Here is a 15,318-nt window from a genome sequence, read left to right on the forward strand (position 1 = left end):
TATAAAGATGATGGAATATAACACATGAAAAGTACTTAGCATGCTGCCTGGCACATAGAAATAATAAAGGCTGGCTACCATTATCATCATTGATGGAGCTCAGAGGAGAGAGATTACTCTTAGCTGTGTGTAGGGACTACCTGACTTCCAGAGCAGTTAAAGTTAAACCGGCCTTGCAAGACACAAAGGATTCAAACATTTAGAGTTGAGAAAAAAAGTGGACCAAGAGAATATCATAAGCAAAAAATATACATGTGAATAGAGCATGTTAGCTGAACTTTGAAGTGTAGATGGTGGTGATTTTAATGCCTCTCAGATCATTATGAGGTTCAAATGAAATAATAAATGCAAAAAGCCTACTGAAGTATATAAAAAGATTTGCTGAGATGGGACAGTGGCAGTACCATCATCAAAAGCCTTTGGCCAGGGAAGGGACCTGATATAAAAAGATTTGCTGAGATGGGATAGTGGCAGTACCATCATCAAAAGCCTTTGGCCAGGGAAGGGACCTGCTCTGAGAGCGTTGATCAGGCATCGTGTGGAGAAGGTACTAGAGAGGAGGCAGAAAATGGGAGGGGCGATTAATAGTTGTCTTGACAAGAAATAAAAGGAATAGAAAAAAAAGAATGTTTTGAAACCCCCTAAGGTGTGCGTGTGTGTGCTTTACTAGAGATGGAACCCAGGGACATTGTATCCCCAACCTATACCCCCAACCCTATTTTATTTTTTATTTAACAGGGTCTCATTAAGTTGTTGAGGCTAACCTCTAACCCATGATCCTCCCAAGTACTGGGTTTATGGGCGTGCAGCACCGTGCCCAGCTGGCTCTCTCTTTATGGCTGATATCACTAGCCTCCCAGGCCTCATTATCTCTGTTCACTTCTCCTCTTACCCCACATCTAATCTACTACCATTTTCTGTTGGCTAAAAGGAATCTTAAAGTCACCGGTACAATCTTCCACTCAGGTTTGAATCCTTCCAATAATCCTGCCAGTATGTATTTGAATATATCCAGTGACAGGAAACTCATTACTAAGGAATCCGTTCTGTCACCAGTGAATATTTGATACTTAAAAACTATCTCCTAGCTGGGCATGGTGGCGCATGCTTGTAATCCCAGTACTTGGGAGGCTGCGATGGGAAGATGGCAGGTCCAAGGCCAGCTTCAACAAAGTGTTGCCTATCCAGGCACGGTAGCACACATCTGTAATCTCAGTACTTGAGAGGCTGACACAGAGACTTTCAGTTTGGAGGACAACCTCAGCAATGTAGCAAGACTCTTGGCAACCTAGTGAGTATCTCAGAGGTTGAATTCCTCTGGGTTCAATCACACACACACAATCTGTTCTCCTTTATGTCTCCTTCCTATCTGTTTCTTTTATTTCTTTCATATTACTATATCCTACCTCACATTTGCTCTTTTTCTCCTTATTCTAGTTACTAGGCTGTGTTATAAATTACCCTAAAATTTAGTGACATAAAACAACTACCTGTTAATCTCACAGATTCTGTAGGTCAGGAATTCTGACCTAGAGAAGATGTGTCATCTTTGTCCCGCAGAGTCTGGGGCCTCAGAAGATGAAGGCTGGAGTTTGGCATCGTCTGGGTGCTTATTCACATGTGCCTGTGGTTGATACCAAGTGTTAGCAGGAACTTATCCTTGTGGCGTCCCTGCATAGGCTAATTTGCTCTCCTTCACAGTGTAATGGCTAGATTCTGAGAACAAGTCTCCTGGAGCAAAAGAACAGGTGTAGACCATATCGCCTTTTAGGACCTTGCCTTGGGACTCACACAGCATCCCCGCCACTGTGTATTCACAAGGCAGTCATGAAAGTCCAGTACAACTTGGATGGGAGGAGAAAATAGCCTTGGCCCCTTAATGGAAAATATGAAGGTCCCAGAGGAGAACGTGAGATCAGAAACATTGTCGTGGTTATGTTTGAAAAATACAACCAGGTACAGTGGTGCATGCCTATAATCCCAGCTATTTGGGAGGCCGGCGCTGGAGAATCACAAGTTCAAGGCCAGTCGGAATAACTTAATGAGACCCTTTCTCAAAATTAAACTAAAAAGGGCTAGGAAGGAAGCCCCTGGGTTCAATCCCCAGTAACATGGGGGGAGGGGAATAGTCTACCAATAGTCTGCCACCACCTAACCTACTTCAGAGATAAATAAGTTCCCAATATCCTGTTCTCGGCTATCTTCTATTCTCTCTGCAGCATCTTTTTTGGTACTGTCTCCCTAACTCTTGGCATCATCTCTGTTAACTCCTAAACTTTTTGCTGTCAGAAGGCTTGGACAAAAGACTTAACTGGTGGATGTGAGGGCGATCTGGCTGCAACATCTGTCACCCCATTGATCGCCAGCTTGATTCGGCTGACTTGGCTGGCTAGGCGGGCGTCCCCTTCCTCCCTCACCCTCCATGTGCGTTCCTCCTGAACTCGATCGAAGAGGACGACCTTCCCCAAATAGAGGAGGACCGGTCTTCGGTCAAGGGTATACGAGTAGCTGCGCTCCCCTGCTAGAACCTCCAAACAAGCTCTCAAGGTCCATTTGTAAAAGAATGTAGGGTAGTCAAGCTTCGTGGCAGTCTGCCTTTCTAAACATTAAAAAAAGAAAAAGACTTACTGGCATTGGGAAATGGGCAATGAAGCAAATGTACTAGGACTGGGTGAGTGGAACCAAGGGAAGTAACGCTTTTGAATGCCTGATGTGTGCCCCGAGCCAAGCGCTGTGTGGGTCACCTCCCCAGAAGCATTCAGCAGCCCAGCTCACATGTCCAAGGGGCTTAACCGTCTCTACACTAACAAGGAGTGATGATGACCCATAGCCTTAGAAGCACCAGTTCCCAGGCCAGCTCCGTACTCGTGACTGAGCAAGTGCTAGTACAGAGACTGCTGAAAGATCCGTCCCTGCTGATACACCCTAGTTGACTTATAGGGACAGAAAGATGACCTCTCAATTGGGATTGTTCAAATTGAGTACTCAGAATGTACTAGGCACTGTGCCAGAGAAAGAAGGACTGGCCAGGCTCCATCCCACAGGAGCAGAGTTCAAGGGCAGTCTCCACTGACTGGCCATTCGCACAGCAGACCAAAGGAAGGCCCTCAGAGCACGGGCAGGCCCCCACAGCCTTAGGGCAGCAGCCTGCGTCCCGAATACATGTAGAGTCAGACTCCCACTGACTCAAGGACTTTGAGGGGCAGGACCATGCACAGGTTGCGGCACCAGAAAGATAGAGGAGCCTCCTGCTCTCCCCACTATGTGATCTGTGGCGGGTTCATTAGCTTTTCAGAGCCCACATTGCTCACATATAAGGTGAATTGATAATTCTTCCCTCACAGGATGGGACAATGCAAAGGCAAATGGGGACTAACACGTCTGTCTCTCTGACCTCTTACCTAGGATGGAGTATTTTGTCTTTCTATTTCCAAAAGATCTGAGATGGCTTACAAAAGTATATACACTCCTTGTTTGGGGAAAAATGCAAAATCAGAGCAAAAGAAAATAAGTATGAAGAAAGTACATCAAGCTAGAGCAAGTAAGGTTAAAGCACAAACCATATTCATAAGGCACTGACAGACATTTCCTCTCAGAATTCCTACTGGCAGTTTCTACCAGGAACTTATATTTAATATGTCAGATCCTGAGCTCATTGGCTTCCACCCAGAGGAGGCTATTCTTCCTGAATGCCTTATTCTGATCATGATTCCATTCATCTGTCTCGATTCTAAGATCCAAAGCCTTAGTCATCTTTGACTTCTCTCCCACAATCCAGCCCAGTCCTCTGATTCAGTTAAAAGGATGCTTGCCTCAGAAATACGAGATGGAGGATACTATCTATACCTCTTACCTAGTATTTCTGTACTTCCAAATTCATTAGTGCTCTTGCCCTGTGTACGTGTTTATATCTTCAAGTAAAAGATTTCCCCAAGGAAAGAAATTAATATCCTGGTAGCTTACCTTCAGGTACCTAGCAGCAGGCTAAAAACAAAGTAAGATCTCAGGAAATAGCTATTCATTGACAGAGCTAGCAAATGCCAGTGTGCACCATTGGCCTCTGCCAGGACCCCATTTCTTGGTTCTACTCTTAACACAGGAAGAAGGCTGCCCACATGTCCTGTTTTTCCTGAGGTAAGGAGCCCCCCAAGGCCCTCCTCATTCCTTTGGCCTGCCTTGCCAAGATTGTCTCCCTTACTTCCTTCTATTCCCTTGGCAGTTATTTTTCTCATTGCTCTTATGGAGAGTTTGCTATGTGCTAGCCGTTGTCAAGGCATTGGGGCTGTTGGTGAATAAGCTCTTGTGGAGCTTATAGTCTGGTGTGGGGAGGGCAGTAAACAAGTGAGGGAAATGTAGCTAGTGATAAGCTACTTGAGAGCGTAGCCATGGCGACACAGCAGCGCGACTTGCTCAGGGACCCGTAGCTGGGAATGGTTAGGGAAGGCCTCTCTTGGGAGATGACACCGAGGCCAAGAAGGGCCACCCCTGTGAAGGTCCAGGGAGGAGTATTCCAACTGAGGAGACTGGTATGTTCCAGAAGCAGATGGTGGGTGCTGGAGTGTGATGGCATCAAGGCCTTAGGGGATGAAGTCAGACAAGTAAGTAGGGCCAGGAGATGGGAACAGACATGAGAACCTGGGCCTCACTCTGCGTGTGATGGGAAGCCATTTGGGGCTTGGAACAGGTGAGTAGTTTAAAAAAAAAAAAAGAAGGCCGGGCGTGGTGGCGCACACTTGTAATCCCTGCGCTTGGGAGGTGGAGACAGGAGGATCGTGCAGGTTCAAAGCCAGCCTCACTGGCTTAAGAGACCCTGTTTTCAAATAAAAATATAAAATAGGCTGGGAGTGTAGCCCAGAGGTAGAAAAGTTTCCAGGAACCCCAGTACCACCAAATAATAATAATAATAATAATAATAATAATAATAATATGATGATGATGATGATGATGATGATGATGATAAAAAGAAAAAAGAGCCTCTGCTTACTCTGCAGGAATGGGTGAGAGGGGCAAGATGGAAGCCAGAAAGATGAGTTAGGAGGGCCTGTGCCATCAACACAGCCCTTGCTAGGGCAGGGTTTTCCTCTCAGTTCTCTAGCAGAAGCAATTTCCTTTGTTCTGCAAGGCAGCAGAGCTCCTGCAGCCCAGCTGCCAAAACCTAAAGATATGAGAGGCCCAAGCTATTGGTGGGACCAGCCAAAGCCGTGTATCAGCACAGCACCCTTCATTGTTCACGGTGTGGGAAAACTGCAACTAGAGAGGTGGGCGTGCCCCATTCACAAGCACTAGTGGCCAGCACCCTCGCCTGCAGTCCCAGCATCTAAGAAGCTGTCCTGTGGTCAGAGCCCAGAGCCGCCTCCTCCTCACCTCGGGCTCCCTGTCCCCTTCCACCCGCTCACCTCTAGTTTTCCCAGGGCTGCCCTGAGCTCGTTGCCTCCTGGCTCCTCCCCTTTCTGGGATCTCCCTTCTCTGGGTCCCTTCAGACCGTCACCAGAGCAGCTCTTGCCTTTAGCTTCTGCTCCCACGGAGTTTTGTTGGTCTTACTTTCCCCAGCCTCTTCCGGTTGCTGATCCCAAACAGCTGCCTTCACCAGCTCTCGCTGTTCTCGGGAAGGGGCCCCCTCCGAGTTCAGCAGAAACCATGAGTGAGCCTCTTTGTACCTAATGGCCTCACTTTTTGGTTGTCCCTGTATTTTTCATCTTCTCTCACCTCTCTTACAGTATTTAAATATGCATATACTTCAGCTTGACTTTTCTCTTGCCTTGACCTGTCCTCTAAATCATCACTATCTCCTTCAGCAGAGCTCCAAATTAGATCTGCATTAAACAAACTACTCTCCGCATGTACTGTGCTCCACAGCAGAAACAGGGTTGGGGAGGGAAGACACTATTGTATGTGTGTGTGAAAGAATGGGAGAGACTGACTGTAATGTTCCAAGTAGATTCACATCTGTTTATAACCTCCCAGAGAGTGTGAGTGTGTGTGAGTGTGAGTGTGTGTGAGTGTGTGTGTGTGTGTGTGTGTGTGTGTGTGTGTGTGTGTGTGAGAGAGAGAGAGAGAGAGAGAGAGAGAGCGCGAGAGCGCGAGAGCGCGCTTGTCTAAGTTTATCTAATATATTAATATGTTCTTTCTGGTAATGTCTCTCCTCAGGGGTCATAAATACCAAGTGTGATGCTTCTTCAGTTTAAAGATAGCCTTCAGAAGGTCCTAGGTTCTGAGCTAAATTTACTAATTCCTGCAAAAGTTCCTCAGACGACATTGTTTCCAGATACTTTTACCACACAAATCACTTTCTTTGGGAACTTCTGGACACATTAGTGTCCTGAATTAGTGCAACACCCAGTGCTGTTTTTAGGCCGACCAAGCCTGGTGTCTAAGTCGTTCATAATATGACTTACATATTATGATGGGATGGATGGCTCCTCCTGGCTCCTGCCACACAACCCCTGCTTGGTATCCCCGCTGTGCTCTCCTTGAAGGCAAAGTGGGGTTCTCAGGCACTCTTCAGGAGGATTGATGGCCTCATAGTTTTTCTAATTAAATGTAGCTTTAATGAACAGAAATGAATGTCACATTAAGAGCTGTAGTCCTAGAGTCCAAACAAATCTAGAATAAAACGTAGAAGATTTCAATGTAGTGTACAGAATTTCAGACCTGATTTTCCACATCTTCCATATATTTTTTTAAAAAGCTTATAACTCATGCCTGATATGAATAAGGCCTTTTACTTTTTATTATAAACATTTACTTTTAAAGTGATTATAATTGACAGTTAAGACCAACTGGAGCCAGTAGCCTGGTCATGGACAAATTATCTATATTTCAGGCTGTATCAAAAGTAAACACTCTAAAATCCTTTCAGGTCTGCATTAGTCCTTCTGGACTCCAGAGCAGCACACAGCCCTCCCAGCCTCTTTATATTCTGTGGGCTCGTTTTAAGATGAGTATATTCTTCAAGAAGCAATATTATATGTTTGTTTGTTTGTTTGTTTGTTTGTTTGTTTGGTTTTTTTTTTTTTGCGGTACTGGGTGGAACCCAGGGGCATTCTACCTCCAAGCTACACTCCCAATCCTATTTTTTATTCTTTATTTTGAAACAAGGTCTCACTAAGTTGCAGACGGCCTAAGTGCAGAGGCAGTCTACAAAATGCAATCCTCTTGTTTCCACCTCCCAAGTACTAGGATTATAAGCATACTCCACCACACCCGGCTTTATATGCATCTTTAAACCATTTCTATATCTAAGTTCTTGAATGTTTAGATATATTAGACATTCGGGAGCCTGAGACCGAAGGATCACGGTTCGTGGACAGCCTCAGCTACTTAGTGAGGCCCTCTGCAACTCAGTGAGACCCGGTTTCAAAATAAAGAATAAAAAATAGGGCATGGGGTATAGCTTGGAGGTCGAATGCCCCTGGGTTCCATCCCCAGACCCGCAAAAAAAAGAAAAAAGAAAACATATTAGAAATTAGCTGTAGGAAAGAATATCTTCTGGCTTGTCATTGGTTCTAAAAGACAGTCAGTGTTAAACAAACACAGGCCTCTTTGGAACCTATATAATAAACTCAGACACATTAATCTGTAATCATGTCTTTAGCTAGGGTCTGACCCCTAATCTTTCAGCTTTAATGGAAGGAAGGGCCACTTACATTAACTAACAGAAGTTTGTGTAAAGATTCAAAAGTGCCTATAAGCAAATAAATATTCTTTCTCAAACTTGTGGTTTTATTGAGTCCCATAAGATAAAAATGTCTTTCTATGATGATGCAAGATTGTAATATAATCTGTATATACTTTATACAAATTTACTTACTTGCAAAATTTACTTAATTTACAAAATTACAAAATTTGACTTACAAGAAAGCAGAAAGGAAAAGAGATCACCTCTTGTTTGGCCTGGATATTTTGGAATAAAGCACTGTCCTTAGAGTCAAGTCCTGCATGGCCAGGCACAGTGGTACACACATGTAGTCCCGGTACTTGGGAGGCTGAGATGGGAGGATCACAGGTTTGAGGCCAGCCCTAGCAACTTAGTGAGACCCTATTTCAAAATAAAATAATAAAAAGGACTGGGAGTATAGCTCAGAGGTAGAATGCCTCTGGGTTTAATTCCCAGTACCAAAAAAAGTTCTGCATGATGCCCCTACCTTTACTGATAACAGATTTATATAAACTCAAGAATCTTACCTGATCTGTTCAAGTCTTTGTTGCTTTGGGTGTAAATGAGAATAATTCTTTCCCCACAAACTATGGAAAACTTTAAAAGGATAAAGTGAGGTGAAAGGCGTGAAGGTACGTAGCAGGTCATGTCACATAAATGAAATGACTGTATTTCATAAGAGAATTTTTTCTTGAAAACAAGATATACAAGGATGTGCTATAGTTTTATATTTTTAGCAATATCAGAAATAATATATATTCAGAAAATAAATGTTGAACTGTGGTAATAAAATCCCTTTGGTAAAAACAAGTTATAGATTGAGAAAAGTAGACGAGATACTAGAAACTTGCCAACCAGCACCTCCCAACTCTTACTCAATTCGTGGCGTCTCTTGAGTGCTTCTGGATGAGTGAGCGAGGTGAGCATAGAATACCTTCTCACATCCCCAGTTCCAACTTAAAGAAACGACAAGCACGCAAAAGAGGAAAGCCAGTGTTCATGTTAAAAACTAGGGAAGGGTGTCATCCCAGGAGAGAAATGTGGCGGTACTTCTTCTCAGTGTTGTACGTAGCATTAGAAGATGAAGGAAAGACAGGCAGGACATGGAGCCCTCATCCCTCCCCAGCCTGAGAAAAGGCCGAGTCCCAGGGAGGAGGGCGAGGAGCTCCCTTGGAGCAGCGTGGAGAGTCGTGGGGTTTGTGTAGTGGTTACAGCAAGTGTGTATCAAAGCTCCAGACCTTGCATCTTAGCAGATTCAGACCCAGTAGGAGAATCCGTGAGGGGTTCTTAAGAATCATAGAAAAGCCCTGTTCCACTCCACCAGCTTCCAAGTGCGACGTGTGAACAGCCAGCGAAAAGGAGTGTGCGGCTTAACCTTAGGCAGGCACACTTGAGCCCACGTAGATGAGAAGGGGCCTACCTAGAGTGTCTCAGCAGCGCTGCAGGAGAGGCTCTTCAGGGGAAGCTCCGCAGTTTCCAGGGAGGAGCAGAGGCAGTCTTGTCTGCTATGAATGCCTGTTCTTGGTCCCTGGGGGCTTCATGTATGCCCAGGTTCAATAATGAGGCGGGTTTAGCAAACCCTCCAAGCCTTACTGTTTCTTTTAAAAATGCGTTTGCCACTATACTTGCTTCCTCTTGTTCATCCATGTCACTGCCTGCCTCCGATGCTGAGCTGACTTCACGATGATTTGCATACGCCTGATCCAGCATTTGCTCTTCTTAGGACCCTGCCCCCCCCCCCCGCAACCTGCCACCCAGGCTCAGGCGTTAGAACTGCCCCCATTGCAGCGTCCCAGCACACTGCCAGGTTGTTGAGGCCTCGTGCTTTCCTGAGAGCTGCCTCTCCTGAGCAGATTCCCTTCTTGTATCCAGAAAGAGAACTACAGTGCTTTGGCCTTTGAAGCCCAAAAGTTCTCTCAGACTGTGCAGATGGCGCAGATGTAGTCACTAAGCAAAATAGGACGACTAGGCTACAAAGGGCGGGAGGTGGGGCAACCTCAGTTCGGGCTGCAGAGCGCTCAGCCGACGCTGCAGCGCCTTCTCCCAGGGGAAGAGAGGGGAAGCCACAGTACACTGCATTTGTTCCTTGAGGTTTCTTATTACCTCATTACACAACTCAGATGGTTTGCTTTTAACGGTCTGCTTGTCTTGTTCCATTTGACCTATAAAATGCTAACATCCTTTAAAGCTAGATTTCTCTCAAAGAGTTGAATGTTTCTTCGTCAGGTCACACCGCATATTTGACAATAATCGCCAAGACCCCACGGGGCTGACCGCTGCTCTTCAGGCCACCGACCTGGCTGGGGTTCTGCACATGCTCTACTGTGTCCTCTTCCACGGCACCATCTCAGACCCCAGCACTGCCAGTCCCAAGGACAGCTACACCCAGAACACCGTCCAAGTGGCCATTCAGAGTTTACGTTTCTTCAACAGCTTTGCAGCTCTGGATCTGCCTGCTTTTCAGGTACCACCTTTGATTTGTGTTGACGTTAGACAACCAAGAGTTAATATGTTTTTGTTTGCTTTTTCATTTGCTTTGTTTTTTGTTGGGTTTTGTTTTTGTTTCCAATACTGGTGATTGAACTCGGAGCTGCTTTACCCTTGTGCTACATCCCCAGTCATTTTTATTTTTTATTCTGAAAAAGATTTCACTAAGTTGCCCAGGCTGGCCTTGAACTTGAAATGCTTGTGCCTCAGCCTTCTGAGTAGCTGTGATCACAGGCTTGTACCACTGGACCAGGCAAGAGGGGCCTTTTTATTTTGTTTTGTTTTCATTTGTTTCTTTTTTGTGGTACTAGTATAGGCTGCTATATCTGCAGCCCTATTTGATTCTTTTATTTTTTAAACAGATTCTCATTAAATTTCAGAGGGTCTCCTTGAGTTACTGAGACTGGCCACAAACCTGTGATCCTCCCATCTCAGCCTCCCAAGTACTGGAATTACAAGCATGTACCACCATGCTTGGCTAAGAGTTAATATTTTAATATAGATATGACGTGAGATTCTTCTCTGGGATTGGGACATAAGGAATAAAGTATAATGAAATATGTATCATTTATTAATCTACTATCTTCTGGAAATTATATTAGATATTCTACATGTATCTTCTTATTTATTCTCTTAACTACCATGCAATATATATTATTATACTTTTCATTTTCAATACTGAGGATTAAACCCAGGGCCTGGACTTTGATAAGCAGGTATTCCATCCCGGAGCTACATAACTAGCCAGCCCTGTTATATCCATTTTACAGATGGAGAAGCTGGCAATTAAATAATTTGCCAAGGGTTATGTGAGGCTGAGCCAGGACTAGTTACCCATGACTCTGTACCCCTAATGTTTAGCCTTTCCCTCAGTGCTACTTATAAATCACTGTCTTAAATTCATTTGATAAAGGTATTATCATCCCATCAACTTTTAAATATTAAGGAAAGTAATGGTTTTTATATAAACAAAACCAAAATTAAATACATTATTTTGATATGACTTTCTATGGATGATTTAACCGATTTGTGTTTGGTGTAAAGTATGTGCATAGTTAAATGTGCAAACTCCTATAAATTACATTTTTATAACTAAAGAAAGAAAAATTGCTTTATGATATAACACCAGACTGTCAGCTTAGAAACAGATTTCTTTTCTCATATAGGAAATTTAATTTTCAAAAACACAACCTTTGGAACAGAGCAAGCCCTGAAGAGTAGATTTTTTCCTTTCAGTTTATTAACTATCAAGAAATTTCATTAAAAAAAGGTACAAACTTGGCAGATTGTGAACCCATAATTCAGATGAATTGCTTTGCTCATAGGGGAAAAGGTTATAGAGATTTTTAAAATGTATGAAAATAGTGATCTTTGCCATTTGAAGATGGAAGAAACATTTCTGTTTTGTAGCTTATGAAAAAGCTGCAATTCTTTAATTGATGCCTTCCTGTCATTCTGCTCAAAAAGGAAATTAGTGAGTTGTATTGTTGGATCTCATATTTTTCAACTATGTAGTTAGTTTATCTGGCGTAGGATCAGAAGTCCCTCCTTTAGGGTTAGTGCATTTCTGTTTTCATTGCAGTTGAGCTAGTGTTTGGTGTTAACTACATGATATGTAGAGTTCCAGGAGTTGGTAGCCACCCTAACAGGAGAGATAATTCATAAAACATCATTAATTCTTGCCTCTGGTTGAACTTAACATCTATGTCTTATGAAGACTCAATCCTATTTATTTATTTATTTATTTATTTATTTATTTATTGTACTGGGGGTTGAACCCAGGGTCTTTCTACCTCTGAGCTACACCCCCAGCCTGATTTTTTTATTCTTTATTTTGAAACAGGGTCTCACTAAGCTCCAGAGGGCCTCACTAAGTAGCTGAACATGGCCCAGAAACCTGCAGTCTTCCTATCTCTGCCTCCCAAGTAATGGGATTACAAGCATGCAGCACCACACCTGGCTCTCAATCCCATTTTATTCTGTCTAGAAACATCTTGAAAATCAGAGGAAAGGAACCTAATTTAGTTCTTCAGGATATGGAGTCCAGAAATCTACCCATCAGTGAGGTCCAAATGAGTGGTTTTCTTTGTTATCAGAGATTATGAACAACAAATATCTAAAAACTAGCTATTAGCTGCTAGAGTCCTGGGCCTTCTGACTGGGATTAATAGTGCTGCAGCGTGTTCCACATGATAAATAAGCATCCAGATTAGGTCAGCCATTCCAACAGCCACTCTGTATGTCAGGGAGCCCTAGGTTTCTGTCCTGCTTCTCCTGTACTGCCTCATAAAAGAGCACCGTCGGGCCGTGGACACAACTCAGTGGTAGAGTACTTACCTAGCACCCATGAGGTTCTGGGTCCTGTCCCTAGCATCATAAAAATAAGAAATAAAAAGGAACACCACTGAACCCCAACCCACACTGTTCCTGGTGGCCTGTAAGCACAATGGCCAATAATGTTATGAAAAGCAAAAGTTTATTTCTGGAACACTTCAGACTCAACCAAGATTTCTCCTCTCTAGGGGGAGAAACTGCAATTTCCAACACAAAGTGTGCCCATTAAGCCATTTTTGCCAGAAACATCAGGAAAAAATAAGAGGGTGGCTCAGGAATGTTCAGCCAGCTGGGCCTAGCAGTACACACTTGTAATCCCAGTACTTGGATTGTGAGACGGGAATCACAGATCCTAGGACAGCCTCAGCAACTTAGTGAGAACCTATTTCAAAATAAAATAAGGCTGGGGGCGTAGCTCAGAGGTAGAAACCCCTGAGTTCAGTCCTCAGCAACACACACACACACACACACACACACACACACACCCCAACCATTTTCAGAATCAAATGTCCTGCCTTTCACGTGGAATGCCCTTTCTTGGCTAGTTCTCACAGTTCTCTGGTACCTTTTCTTCTCTCTTCTCTGCTGCTTAGTTCTTTGCTTCTTATTTTTCCATTCTTTTTGGCTTTGTTCTGCCTCTCCTATCTTTTATTTTAGTGAATCTTGCCATCACTCTCTCTTTCTCTTCCTACCGTAGCTCTCTTTAACCTGAAACAGAGCGTGGGCCAGGAAGGCCTGTCTCCGGCACAAGTTTCTGCTGCCATCCTTTTGGTGCCCAAGATCAGCACGTTTTTCTCTGACTCCTCACTAGCATGCGAAGGGACATGATGCCCAGAATGACTAGCATTGGGCCCTTTACATTTACCATTGAATACTATGTTATTCCCCGTGTGTGTGTGTGTGTGTGTGTGTGTGTGTGTGTGTGTGTGTGAGAGAGAGAGAGAGAGAGAGACAGAGAGAGAGACAGAGAGAGAGACAGAGAGAGAGACAGAGAGAGAGACAGAGACACTGAGTGGGGAATTGATCCCAGGGACATTCTACCTCTAAGCTACCGCCGGCCCTTTTTCAATTTCTCATTTTGAAACAGGTTGTTGAGAGTCACTAGGTTGTTGAGAACCTTGCTAAGTTGCTGAGACAGGCCTCAAACCCGCGATCCTCCTGTCTAAGCCTCCCAAGTACTGAGATTACAGGCATGCGCCACCATTACATTTATATACACCATATACATTTATATACACTATATACATTTTTTTAATACATAAAAGTAATGAAGAAGAGCGGAGTGTGGAGGCGCATGCTTGTAATGCCAGTACTTGGGAGGCTGAGACAGGAGGTTCACAGGTTTGAGTCCTGACTTAGCAATTTAAAAAGACTCTGATTCAAAATAAAAACTAAAAAACTGGAGGTGTAGCTCAGAGGTATCTGGGTTCAATCCCCAGTACCACAAAAAATGCATTGACTTAGTGGGGTAAACAAATAACTTTTATTATGATTGTGTGTGTGTGTGCAACTAGGGATTAAACATGGAAGGTTTCTACCTCTTAAGTTATATATACCCCTTTTTTTGAAAGAGGGTCTCACTAACTTGCTGAGGCAAGCCTCAAACCTGTCATCCTCCTGCCTCAGCTTCCAAGTACTAGAACTATAGTGTGCTACCACACCTGGCTCCAATCACAGATTCTGTGAGTCCACACTTCAGACAGTGCTTGTCCCAGTGGCGATGACTTATCTTTGCTCCATGATAATAGGACTTCCACGAGAGGATCACAAAGCTTGTAGCAGGGGAAGGAGGGCCAAACGGCCTCACACAACTGGGTGCTCAAATTATCTGGAGGCTCCTTCGCTCCTGTTTGATGTCTAGGATAACACAAAGACTAGGTTCACCTTGGACTCTTGTCTAAAGCATCTACAAACTGCTTTCCTGTGTGACACAGCCTTCTCAAAATGTCCTGGTATCTGGGCCCTGAATGGGACAAACACATGTTCCAAGAGAAGCAGACAGAACCTGCATAGCTTTGTATGATCTCTCCCTAGAAGCCATAGTTACATAAGAACTCTGCTCATCAGTCAAAAGCTTTCTAGATTGAAGGGGAAAAAAATGGGCCCCATCTTTCGACAGGAGAGCTGTGTAAAATTATGGTCATTGTGAAGCGCCACACTCAGTTCATCTGGGTAGACACATCTGTTCACACAGACACCGCTGATGTAGATAAACGTGATCAGATGTGTACACTCAAGGAAATAGTGTTTGCACTGTATAGCAATGGGTGGGTCTGAAAAGGAAAGTACCATTTTATGATAGATATGGTCAGAGAAGCTCATTTTCTAGTTTATTAAAACAACTTACATTCAAAAATGAGATTTCAGAAACTGTGAATGGCAGGAAAGAAGGAGGGTGTGACCTGGGAAAAATCTTAGAGACAAGCCTGCGAGGCTCAAAGGAAGTGAAGAAGGAAATGGAACTGAGATGCATGGCCTGGCCTGATGCAGGAGAGTAAGAGTGAGGTGACGGCTTGGGCTCTGTGCCCCACAGGGATGCAGAGCTTCTTTGGGTGGCATCCTCAGCAGACTCCTGGGTCCGGAGTCAGACTGACCTGGCTTTGTGTCATCATATTACCACCTCTGATTGTGTGACCGTACGCAAGGCAAGTCGTCAGAACACTGAAGGCTCAGTATCCTCATCAGTAAAGGAGATTCAAAACACCTACCTCAGAAGACTGAGGAGTAGATAAGATTACAGAAAGGTGTTTCACTAGCTAGCTCACAGCAGAAACTCAGGACATGTGAACTCCTACAGGTGAAGTGTTTACCCAGAGCATCTGGCAGACATCAAGTCCAAA

General features: G+C 44.0%; 1 protein-coding gene across 2 annotated transcripts in view; it reads left to right on the forward strand.

Annotated features, from left to right (window-relative positions):
* Nucleotides 1–15,318, forward strand: part of SCAPER (S-phase cyclin A associated protein in the ER) — a gene marked incomplete at both ends in the record, with an annotated part of 288,797 nt that overhangs the window by 240,338 nt on the left and 33,141 nt on the right. For both annotated transcript variants that reach the window (XM_080692276.1, XM_080692277.1), the window contains one exon: nt 9,884–10,121. In XM_080692276.1, coding sequence (XP_080548402.1) covers nt 9,884–10,121 — 238 coding nt within the window. The remainder of the gene's footprint in view (nt 1–9,883; nt 10,122–15,318) is intronic.

This window comes from Muscardinus avellanarius (assembly GCF_963383645.1).
Source record: "Muscardinus avellanarius genome assembly, chromosome: 3".
NCBI lineage: Eukaryota > Metazoa > Chordata > Mammalia > Rodentia > Gliridae > Muscardinus > Muscardinus avellanarius.